Source organism: Elephas maximus, chromosome 9, assembly GCF_024166365.1.
Source record: "Elephas maximus indicus isolate mEleMax1 chromosome 9, mEleMax1 primary haplotype, whole genome shotgun sequence".
Taxonomy (NCBI): domain Eukaryota; kingdom Metazoa; phylum Chordata; class Mammalia; order Proboscidea; family Elephantidae; genus Elephas; species Elephas maximus.
This window is the reverse complement of record NC_064827.1, coordinates 110143308-110155820: the sequence shown is the minus strand read 5'-3', so window position 1 is coordinate 110155820 and position 12513 is coordinate 110143308. Positions and strand designations below refer to the sequence as shown.

General features: G+C 40.6%; 1 protein-coding gene across 2 annotated transcripts in view; it reads right to left on the bottom strand.

The window, feature by feature from the left end:
• MFSD14B (major facilitator superfamily domain containing 14B) overlaps positions 1–12513 on the bottom strand; it is a 106051-nt gene that overhangs the window by 16905 nt on the left and 76633 nt on the right. For both annotated transcript variants that reach the window (XM_049897186.1, XM_049897187.1), the window contains exons 4-5: positions 9261–9388; positions 3083–3197 (exon numbers count right to left, since the gene is read on the bottom strand). In XM_049897186.1, coding sequence (XP_049753143.1) covers positions 3083–3197; positions 9261–9388 — 243 coding nt within the window. The remainder of the gene's footprint in view (positions 1–3082; positions 3198–9260; positions 9389–12513) is intronic.

The following is a 12513-nucleotide window of genomic DNA, read 5'->3' as shown; positions in this document are numbered from 1 at the left end:
GCGGGAACACAGCTGCAGGGTCCCCCGGTGGTGCGGGAACACTGCTGCAGGGTCCCCCGGTGGTGCGGGAACCTTGCTGCAGGGTCCCCAGGTGGTGTGGGAACACTGCTGCAGGGTTCCCAGGTGGTGTGGGATTCAACGACCTATTACTCCAAATCTAACAGTTACATGTTTCTAGAATAAGACTAAAAACCTCATATCTGCATAAAATGTTTTAATCATTCATTTATTCATAAGGACTTCTCTGTTGTCTTTTTTTTTAAATCAAGTAATTTTTTTTTTAATTGTGTTTTAGGTGAAAGTTTACAGTGCAAATTAGTTTCTCATTCAAAATTTTTTTTACACAAATTGTTTTGTGAGATTGGTTGCAATCCCCACAATGTGTCAACAGTATCCCCCTTTCCCTTTACACCCCGGGGATCCCAGTGCCCAGTGTTCCCTGTCCTTCCTGCCTTCTCATCTTTGCTTTTGGGCAGGTGCTTCCCATTAGGTCTCCTGGACGGTGTTGCCCATTACGTCTCCTATACTTGACTGAACTAAGTTGTGTGTTATTTTTTGTTTTACAGGCCTGTCTAATTTGGGGCTGAAAGGTAGAATTCAGAAGTGGCTTCAATTTTGAGTTAGCAGGGTGTCCAGGGGCCATAGTTTTGGGGGTTCCTCCAGCCTCTGTCAGACTATTAAGTCTGGTCTTTTTTTTGGTGAATTTAAATTTTGTTCTATATTTTTCTCCCACTCTGTCTGGAACCCTCTATTGCCATTATCTTAACTCTCATAGTATTCCTGGTGTAAACTGGACAGGTACTCTACTATTCAATTTACAAATGAGGAAACAGCAATGGAAAAGTTGAATAACTGTCTTAACCTTACATGGAGCCCTGGTGGCCCAGTGGTTAAGATCTTGGCTGCTAACCAAAAGACCGGCAGTTAAAATCCACCGGCTGTTCCTGGGAACCCTATGGGGCAGTTCTACTCTGTTTTATAGGGTAGCTATGAGTTGGAATCGGCTCGATGGCAGCGGAATTTAACCTCACACAGGTGAGCAAAAATTAAAAAATATTTTCCAGTCTCTTAAGGAATTTTTCCCACTCTCATAACTGTTATGCTACAGGTGAGGAACAGAGCTACAGAGAGGGTAACTAAGTCAATCACAGTCACTTCTGGTTCCAGAGCGCTCTCTGAAACAGCACTACTATTGTACTGCTGCTCAGCACGACAGCTTTTGTGAATGGTCTTCCAGCTCAAAGCAAGACAAAGATCTAACGAAATTGAAGGTGACCAGTATCTAAATAGGTATCTCGAGATGAAGAGAAAAACTGCATATGTGTTTGATAAATGGGGCTTTCGGCACCCTTGACTCTGCTGACCAACCCTCGTGCCCAGCTTGAATATCCTGGCTTTGTGAAGCCTTCCTGTGGGCCTGGGCCGCTTCTCTCTCTGTCCTCCTCCCCAGTACTCTGGAGATACCACTGTTTTAGGACTTGGGATGAAAGACATTCAGGGAAGGAGGGAAGGTAGGAAGGGACAGCGGGTAACAGCTTAGGTGAAGTTGAAGTTCCAAACTACTGATGTCTAAAGTCAGTTAAGTAAAAACTGCTGTGGTGTTTTGTCGTACAGCAACAGCAGTAACTCATTTATATGTCCATCACTCATTCATGCAGTTATCACCAATCTATCAGTCATATTAAATGACTACTTATTGTACCTCAAGCAGTGGGATTTAAAAGAAAAAATAAGACCCAGGGAAGGCAGAAGTAACCTGGGTTTCTGGCATTCACCAACCCCTCCAACTTATTTTCTACAGTACGGCCAGACCATCTGTAGAGTATTGCTATTCAGCTATATGCACCCCCTCCCTAATGGAGTCAGCTTTGCTCTTCCCCGAAGCATGCTGGGGATGAATTCAGGATGGACTCGGGCTAAGGTTCAAGGCCAGGAGTGGCATGACTGGGCCAGCAGCCAAGGCTGAGGAATGCCTTAGCAACAAGAAGGAAAACATCTGGGCCTGGACATGAAGTCCCTGGGAACACTGACTGCCCAAGGACGTGGGAGAAAAACGATGAGCCTTGGTCCCAGCTGGAAGGGTATATAAGCTTGGGTCCCTTGCTAGGTGGTTGTGGAAAGTACTCCAGCCGCTGCCACTGGAGAGAGTAGCTGCTTGCCCGTGTTAGTAAGTTTCCCTGAATAAACGTATGAATCTGGAAAGGGCTATGTGTCAGTTCTTTGGATTATCTGCCAGGATGCACAGTGAGGGTCTTCCCTTGCTAGGGCTGTCCCCCAACACCATCTTTCTTCTTTTACTTTCTTAATGTGAACATTTTAAAACAAAGTTGAAAGAAGAGCACAGTGCACATCTACACGTCCCACCAAGTTCACACATTCATGATGTGTTAATACATGCTCACCCACAGGCTCACAAGCCCTCTCTCCTCCCTTAAAGTAACTTGCAGAGCGATGACGACACTCTGACCTAAAATGCAGCAGCCACCTTCTAGTAAGTCTTTCTTCTCCTACGTAACTACAATACCATTATCACCCCTGAGAAAACTAGAAATGGCTAACACCCAAATGTAAAAAAAAAAGAAAGTCCCCTATAATTTTTGTTATTTATTCAGTAATTATTTGCTGAATTAATGAGTGCAGTCCTTTTTCTACTGTACTGTGGCATAAATTAGTGCCTGAGACACACAACCAGCAATAACTAACAACGGGTTAACACAGCTGAGGGTCTAACTCCTCTTCAATTCAAATCAGGTGCACAGAGGCCTATCTTAGCACCTGTTTTCTGTTTAGGTTACTCAAGAGATCAGCTAATGAGAAACAAACCTATATATTTTTAAACTTTACAACTAACAACTCACACATTCCTACCAATCTTCCAACACTGGCACCAGGGAATAAATTACCAGCAATTTTTATTTTGCTATTTTAATTTTTCATAGAGGCTCTTTTTATTTCAATTGCTCTAAGTTTCCTTTTATGTAAATCAACGTTTATCACTTAATTTAAATCTCATTTTCCTGTGAGCTTTTAATAAAATGTAAATGACTGCTTGGTTAAAAAAATAGAAAGTCTATAATCTTACCCATCCATAAGCAGTACTTCGCTCATGCTCCTGAGTGATGTCAGCTACATACGCAAATATCACAGAGAACGTGACTGAGAAGACTCCAGACACGGAAATCATCGCGAAATACCACCTGTAAAAAAATTATTCTAATTACCCAGGAGAGAGTGCATATATATTTACTTATCTTTTGTAACCAGAGCCAAAGATTCCATGTAAAGATTATAAATTATATATGTACACACACATACATACGTATATACACCCACTGTAGTCGAATCAATTCCAACGCACATCAACCTCATAGGGTTTCCAAGCTGTAAATCTCTACGGAAGCAGATTGCCACATCCTTCTTCCTTGGAGCTGCTGGTTGTTTCGAACCACCAACCTTTCAGTTAGCAGTCATGCGCTTTAACCACTGCATAGCTAAGGCTCCTATATACGTGAATACATATTTATGTGTGTATGTGTGGGTGTATATATATGTAAATATAAAGGCAATTAATAAAATTAACTAAAATCAAGATGGGGAGGAAGAAGTAGAAACATATTAATTTTTTCATTGCTCGTCAAAGGGGGTTTAGTACACATGGTCTAAAAAAAGAAAAAATAAGGGTTAAGGTCATAGTTTTAAAGGCAGCCAATAGAAGAAAAACAGAAACTCTCCAAATTTCTTAGCGTTAGCTAAGAAAAAGACATATACAGTAAATGAATATAAAAGGACCACACAAAACGCAAGGCACAAGAAAAAATATTAAAATAATTAAGACCAAAAATTTCTGCCATATGCATAGATGAAAAAGACCTAATTAAAATATTAGCAAACAGAAATAGATAAGGGTTCCAATTTCCCCACATCCTCACCAACGTATTTTATTTTGTTTTTTTAAATCTTAGCCATCCTAGTGGGAGTGAAATGGTATCTTTATTGTGGTCTTGATTTGTATTTCTCTGATGGATAATGACTTTTCATGCTCAAAGCTGAGCATCTTTTCATGTGTTTGGTGGCCATCTGAATGTCCTCTTTGAAGAAATGTCTATTCAAGTCCTTTGTCCATTTTATGACATTTATCTTTTGTTGTTGGTTGGTTATGAGATTCTTGTCAGATACATGGTTTCAAAGAGATTCTCCCAGTCCGTAGCTTGTCTTTTCACTTTTTTTGGAAAGTCTTTGGATGAGGTCCATCCAAATGAGGTCTATTTATTTATTTATACTGTTTGTACTTCTGTTATTATATCAGATAATTAATTGTTGAAAGTGATGCCTGACAGTGTTGTTCCTACTTGTTCTTTTAAGAATTTTATGGTTTTAGTTTGCACGTTCAGGACCTTAACCCATTTTGATTTTGTTACTGTGCATGGTGTGTGGCACGGATTCTGTTTCATTTTTTTGCATTTGGAAATCCAATTTTTCCCAGCACCATTTATTGAAGAGACGCTTCTTTCTCCATCAAATGGACTTAGCACCCTTGTCAAAAATCAGTTGACCACAGATGTGTGGGTTTGTTTCTGGGCTCTCAATTCTATTCCATTGGTCTATGTGGCTGTTGTTATACCCAGTATCAGGCTGATTTGATTACTGTAGCTGTATATTATGTTTTAAAATCAGGAAGTGTAAGCCCTCCTACTTTGTTCTCTCTCAACGCTGTTCAGCTATTTGGGGTCTCTTCCCATTGCACATAAAGCTGAAGACTGGTTTTTCTACTTCTGTAAAGGCTGTTGGAATTTTGATCTGAATTATGTTGAATCTACAGATCACAATGGGTAGTACTGACATCTTAGCAATATTAAGTCTTCCAATCTTTCCATTTATTTAAATCTTCTTTAATCTCTATCAGCAGTGTTTTATAGTTTTCATTGCATAAGTCCTTCACATCCCTGGTTAGATTTATTCTTAGGTATTTTATTCTCTTAAATGCTATTGTAAATGGAATTGTTTCCCTAATTTCCTTTTGAAATTTTTCATTGCTGGTGCATAGAAACCCAAGTGATTTTTGTTTGTTGATCTTGTACCTTGCAACTTTGCTAAATTCCTCTATTAGCTCTAGATATTCTATATATAGGATCATATCATCTATGAACAGATAGTTTTACTACTTCTTTTCCAATCTGAATACCTCTTATTCCTTTTTCCTGTCTTCTTGCTCTGGCTAAGACTTCTAATACAATATTGATTAACATTGCTGAGAGTGGGCACTCTTGTTCCCGATTTCAATGGGAAAGCTCTCAGTCTTTCTCATTAAGTATAATGTTGGCTGTTGGTTTTTCATATATGCCCTGAATCATACCGATAAATTTCCCTTCTATTCCAATCTTCTTTAGGGTTGTCATCAACAAAGGGTATTGTATTTTACCAAATGTATCCATAGAGATGGTGTAGTAGCTCTTTTCCTTTTGTAAAAATGGTGAAGGGGTAGTATCTGACCTCCTCTAACTTAAGCAGGATCAACAGCCCAAAGCTGATTCCTATGAGGCCGAGATCAGACATGCCTCCTCTCTCTCTACCATCTTTACCAATTCTGATACCAACCATCCCTCCCACAGTAATCCCTACTTCTCTGCTGGGTTTGATAATTCATTGCAATGTCCATACAGAACTCACAGACAATACTCACGATTATGGGGTTTATTAAGGCAGCAATAGGTTACAATTCAGGCTGATAAATGCTCAGGATACAGTTCTTCTATCAGGACAGCCTCTTCCCTGCAGTGCTCATAGGCGGGGCTTTCCCTTGCCCTCAGCCTCTGCCCTGCTCAGGCAAGTATTACAAAGCTCTTTCAGCTCCGCCGGTAAGTATCCAGAGACGCTCCACTCCACCAGTAAGCCTTGGCCCAAAGGTACTTAGCTTCCTCACTCTGTGGGCCAGAAAGCCCACTGTGCCAGCTACTGCCGGTCTGCTCTGCCACCGTTCTTTGTCACCGCTTCTCACGGTGTTCAGTGTTATAGTTTTCTTTCTCTCTCTGTACCCTGCTTCCAGGAGCCTCTCAGCGCAGTGATCCGGAGTCCAATGGACGAACTTCTTTTCTAGCTGTTCTTCCTTGGTGGTAGTGAGATTGCAAAACTCACCAATGCCCTTGGTGGGCCATGATTACCTTATCTGCGCAGTCCTGCCCAATCACTTGAGCGGGAGTTACAAGACCACGGCAAGAAAGGCCACACAAAAGCAATCCATCACACTACACCTTTGTTCTTTCTACTCATGTGGTATATTGCTTCGATTTTCTAATGTTGGACCATCCCTGCATTCTTGGAATAAATTCCACTTGGTCATTCATGGTATATGACTCTGTTGTGGAAAACAGTGTGACAGTATCTCAAAAAAACTAAAAATAAAACTGTGATATGACCCAGCAATTCTACTTCTAGGTATATAGCCAAAAGACTTGAAAGCAGAGACTCAAAAAGAGATGTGTACACCAATATTCACTGCAGTACTATATGCAATAAACAAAAAGTGGAATCAAAATAAATGCCCATCAACAGATGAATGGATAAACAAAATGTGGTACGTACCTACAATGGAACACTACTCTGCCAGCAGGAGAAAAGAAGTCTTAATACATGCTATGATATGGATGGAGCTTGAAGACATTATACTAGGCAAAATAAGCCAACACAAAGGACAAGTATTAGATGACCTTACTTATATAAAAAGACAAGAAAAGGCAAATATATAGAGAACAAAGTTTATTAGTGGTTACCAGGGTCGAGAGGGAGGGGGAAATAGGAGTTAACAGTGATGGAAAAATCTCATTGATTAAGAGTAAAGTTGCACAGCTGATTACGGTAACTGCTGTCAGTAAGTTGTATACTTGTAAAAAGTTGAATTGACAAAAGTTATGTGATAGATATATTTACTACAACACCACAAAAAAAAAAAACAAAAAACAGTAGCTGCTGAGGCTGCTTATGTGCAATCAGAAACCTCATGGGGTCTGTGTGTTTCCTTGGTTTGGAGGTTCGGGGTCATGGTTTCACGGCACATATACGTTAACTAGCCTAATAATGTGTTTAGTGCTTCTGTCCTACCTCCTAGATCACTGCAAAATGTCTGAGGTTTTAAAAGCCTGCAAGTGGCATCCACGGCAGGACAATTGGTCTCTATTTGCCTGGGGCAACAAAGGAAGTAGGAGAGTCAAGAATAGGAGGAGGAAATGGATGTGTGGCTAACTGCGTCCAGGAACAACTGTCTCTTCTGCCATGAGACCAGTAAAACTGGATGGTACCCATCTACATTACTGAAAATTTTGATCGAAGATTCTTTAAAAGAATCCCAATCAAAAGGAAGGAAATGCAGAGCAAAATTTCAAATTTTCATGTACTCCAGACTTTCTGGAGCCATGGAGGCTGGATGAACCCCTGAAACTATTGCGCTGAGATAATCTTTAAACCTTAAACCAAAATATCCCTTGAAGTCTTCTTAAAACCAAACAATAGTTTAGCTTAACTAGTAAAAGCATGCCTGCCTTGAGCATTGTGGCTTTTTAAGATCTATCCATATGGGATCAAATTGACAACAGCAACTCTAAAGTTAAGACAGAAACCTAGGGGGCAGTGAGTTAATGTTAATGGGGAAGGAACAACTCAGAAAAGAGTCAGGACAGCTGCAGAGCTCACAGAATGGAATCCACGTCACTGAATTGTACATACAGCGATTGTTGACTTGGTGTAGGTTTTGTTGTGTACGTTCTCAACAATAACAAAATAAGTGAAATTTAGAAAAAAAATGTTAACAAACAGAATAAAAAGTGGAGTTTCTTCCAGTAATATAAGGCTGTTTCAATATTAGAAAAACTATTAATTAATCATATTAACAGAGCTAAGGAGAAAAACTAAGTAATCTCCATCGATGCCAAAAACAGCATGTGATAAAATTTAACATTCAACCTTGATTTCAAAAAAGAAAAATTCTGCATAAAATAGAAATGAGTATGTCTCAACCTAAAAGCTAGCCTAGTTTAATGATGAAACATTACAACACTGCCATTATATACATCAAGAAGATGAATCCACGATCATCACTTTTATTTAACATTGTTCATTCGCACAATTAGCAAAAGCAGTCGGCAGCTTAAAAATTGGAAGGGAAGAGGTAAAATTATTCACAACTGGCATTAATATACCTAGAACACCAAGCAATTAAAAGAATTCATTTTATATTAGAACAAAAAGCATAAAATTTATAAGAATCAAGCTTAATAAGAAATGTAAATGTCTAAAAAAAAAATTTTTTTTTTAGTTATTGAGAGAACATTTAAAAAGCCCTAGCTCATTAGAAAAACATAACGTGTTCTTAGAAAGTCCAAATACCAAAGAAGTATTTTATAAAACTTAAGAGAAATTAAAAGAATCTATTATGGGTACTAACAAATTTAGAACTTGACAAATGTTGACATAAAATTCCTATCAGATAATCAAATTAGGATATTTTCACATGAGCCAAAAAAGAAAATCTATTAACAGCATTTAAACCAACCAAACAAACAAACAAACCCAACAAACATTTCCATGCTTCACATATGAAGAGGATTTCAGCAATAGGAGTATCGGCCAAAATACCATTCTCTTGGCCTCCAGAGACATAACTTACAATTCACTTATAAATTCCAACCCACAACTATGCCCCATCTTTGGTAACTAAAAAGACTTTGATTATGTGTTAAATACTTTCTCCCTGTTCATCATGTTGAAGGAAAGAAATGAAATCAAATTAAAATTCATAACATGATTACGAATAGGCTATTAGTCTAATTTATATTACTACAGTATACAAAAAAGGGATTCCTCCCTATTATGATATAAGGTATGGTCATATCAGTGTCCCAAAGCAAGGAGCTGACAAAAATAATGAATTTTCAAAGTCAACTGAGCCACAACAATGAGTGCTGGGGATTGTCAGCTCATTCCTGGAGCTGAACTCAGATCACTGAACTCCTGGCAACAACAGCTGCATTTACAGCCATGTTTTATTTCTATTTCTTCACCTAAATAACTAATCTTAGACTTCATTTTGTAATGTCTTCTTTTCGCCATTTATAAAACAGTCCTGAAGGCAATTACCCAGCCTGCTTCCAGGATTACTAAAGTGGTAAAATGAAAATACAGATACAGCCACTTTGAAATGGTTAAGAACTGTATTACTTACATGTGACCTAAGAGAGGGTTATGACAGTGGAAGGCGCTGAACCACTCACCATGGGCTGATTCTCATCAGTGGTATTGGGAAGCAGGTGAAGAAGACTGTGCCAATGAGAAAGGGCTTCCTCCCCCACACATCAGACAGAGCACCTATGAGGGGGGCACTCAGGAAAGACAACAGGCCCTGGAGAAGACAAAAGAAACAAAGGTTAGGGTTGTAATTTGATTCCTCAGTACTTGTAATTCTTATTTTCTGAATGCATTAGCTGCAATTCATTTCATTGGCCCCCAAACAGAATAATCTGAAACAGTAAATACAAACTACTTGTGATTGCAAAGTGACCTTTTAAGAATTCTAACAAAATTTTTAAATGTGCTGTTAGAGAAAAAAGGGGTAAAAAAGGGTTTTTTTTTTTTTTTCAGAAGAAACTGGAAAAGAGAGGCGATGTGAACTATATATCCACAGTTGGCCCTTAAGATGAATACACGCCAAGCATATGGGAAGAAGCCAGGAACTCAATTCATTTCAATAAATATGTACTTCATATCTGGTGTGTGCAAAGCGGAGTTAACTGGTGCGATGAAGACACCCAAATGAACACAAGCCTTCTGGCTTCAATGGGTCTGTAATCTAAAACGGACGGATAGGATGAGAATGCACATACTAAATGTCAAAAAGAAAAGTAGATTCTCTGTCAGTCAACATAAAGGTTATATCTGCCTGGTGAATTTAGGAAGGAGATAGTGCAACTTGGATAAGAGTTGAGGCTAAGGGGAAGATTGAAAAAAAAAAAAAACCATTGCTGTCGAGTTGATTCCAACTCATAGCGACCTTACAGGATGGAGTAGAACTGCCCCGTATGGTTTCCAAGGAACACCTGGTGGATTCCAACTGCCGACCTTTTGGTTAGCAGCCGTAGCACTTAACCACTACGCCACCAGGGTTTCCACGGGGAAGGTAGCTCAACATAAATACCACCATATATAAGCAAAGGAAGTGAAGAAACTAGCCCTACTCACCCACTACCTGCCAGTCACTTTGTCAGCCGGTCATTCTCATATCCATCACTCACCTGTCCTCAGCGCCCTGCGAGCTGGCCACAGGCCTGCCACGTAAACCCCGGGGTACCCAGGTCTCTCCCGCCGTGGCCCTCACTTCACATGCTGTCCGCACACACAGCCACCAGGCCAGCGGCCGACTCGGCGGGGCACCGTGTGTGTCAGAGAACTGCGCTCTGGAGGGTTCTCAGTGCCTGGTTTTCTGGAAGGAGATCACCAGATCTTTCTGCCGAGACACCTCATCGACTACATCATGCACGACTGCTTTTCAATCTCTCATTGGTAGTAACTTTTCTTCTGAGATCTGCACCTACAACCAAGTGGACTTTTCTACGTGCACATATCACGAGTGTGCCTGCCATCTCACTGTGCTATAGCAACCACCTCCGCGCACTTACGCTGTCTCCTTATTAGGTAACACAGGAAGTAACTCCCTCTCTTGAAGCTATCTCCTTATTTAGGTATGCTTCCTGCTTCCGGCTCAGATGAGAAAAACAAGAAACTGGGGTCACAAGACCACCCAAAATGGGCAAGAACCGGGTCTGGCCCGCCTGACATGTGCAATACTGATGACCATGTCCTTTGGATGACCTATGGATGTGAGAGGCTGAAAAACACATCCTGTCTACACCCTGGATGTGGGCAAAATACCATCTTTGCAGCCCCCCTCTCACACTGAGCAGGCATAGAAGACCCAGCCACCCCCGGAATGCCTTTTCCAGCCAGACCAATCAGCAAGCTGGCCCCACCTTGAGGCATTCCCGAAGACCCCAGACCCAATTTACTTATATAAACCCCTTGAGCTCTTATTGTTTGAGGAGCATCTTGGCGACAGGAGTCCGAGTGCACTCCTTTACATGGCCTAATAAATAAAGCTGCTTCTTTCTCTTTCATTCGCTATTGCTTTGAATGAGTCAGGTTACATAAGCACATCATTCCCTGTAAACCCCCTCTCACATTTCCCACCTCGGATAAGAAGGCATCAAAAGCTGTCTCCCTCCATTTCCCAAAGGCTATTTTTCAGACTATTCTTTCTTCTTCATCCTCTCCTTCTATCCCCTGCTATGACACACTTCATCTCAGAAGCCCTCCGCATTTCTCGCCTGGATTAAATTGCAAAACAGTATTCTTACTGGCCTCTGACCCCAGTCCTGCCTCCCTCCAATTTGCCCTCTACATACCCATCAGGGGCCTTTAGAAGCTGCAAACCTCAGCTCTTTGATTCCTTTAAAACCCTTCAATGGCCCTCCACTGGGCAGAGTTTAAAGTCTTGTGACCCTAATACTCCCCAGCATGTTTCCTCCTTTACAAAGTGGGCAATTGAGAACCTGACATAACTAAGGCTATGATGAACCTATAAGTTTTTTTTTTTTTTTTGCCTTCCTTTGCCAGCCTTCTCCTTTTTGAATATCTTTGTTAACAACTTTGTTTTGTTCTGTCTACACAGAACAAAACCTGTGACTTACGACCCCCCACATGGAGGAAGAACCCAGATGTCTGACATGTATATCTTTAACCTGATAAGGAAAAGGCCGGCATATATCGCTTTAGTCTGATACCAAAAACCAAACCAAACCCACTGCCGTCGAGTCGATTCCGACTCACAGCGACCCTACAGGACAGAGCAGAACTGCCCCATAGAGTTTCCAAGGAGCACCTGGCGGATTCTAACTGCTGACCCTTTGGTTAGCAGCCGTAGCCCTTAACCACTAAGTCACCAGGGTTTCCTTAGTCTGATAGTCTCTTTTAATTATCTTGTAATGAATAACTCATCTGGCCATGCCATCTGCGGGCTACAAAGACATTTATAAACCTTGTAAAAATCATATATGAGCTCTAATGTAAAACTGCCTTTTGGGATTCCATAAAGACAGCCTGCATTGCTGCCAGATTCCCCACTGGTGTCACCTCCTAAATAAACTTTCTCTCTCTGACCTGGAGTACGTTTCATTGGCTTGACTGCTCCAATCGGGCAACAATCTTTAGCAAGTATTTATGGATGAAATAATGAGCATCTAAAATGTGCTTTTTAAATACCATGGACAAAAATGGGGGTTGGAGGGGAGAATGGGCTGGATGAGACAAGAGTGGGAAAATGCTGATAATTAATGAAACTGGGTGATGCGCACATGGGTGTCAATTATGTTATTCTCTCTACTTTTGTGTTTGAATTTTCATATTGTTCCTGTTAGGTGCTGTTGAGTCAGTTCTGACTCATAGAGACCCTATGTACAACACAACAAAACACTG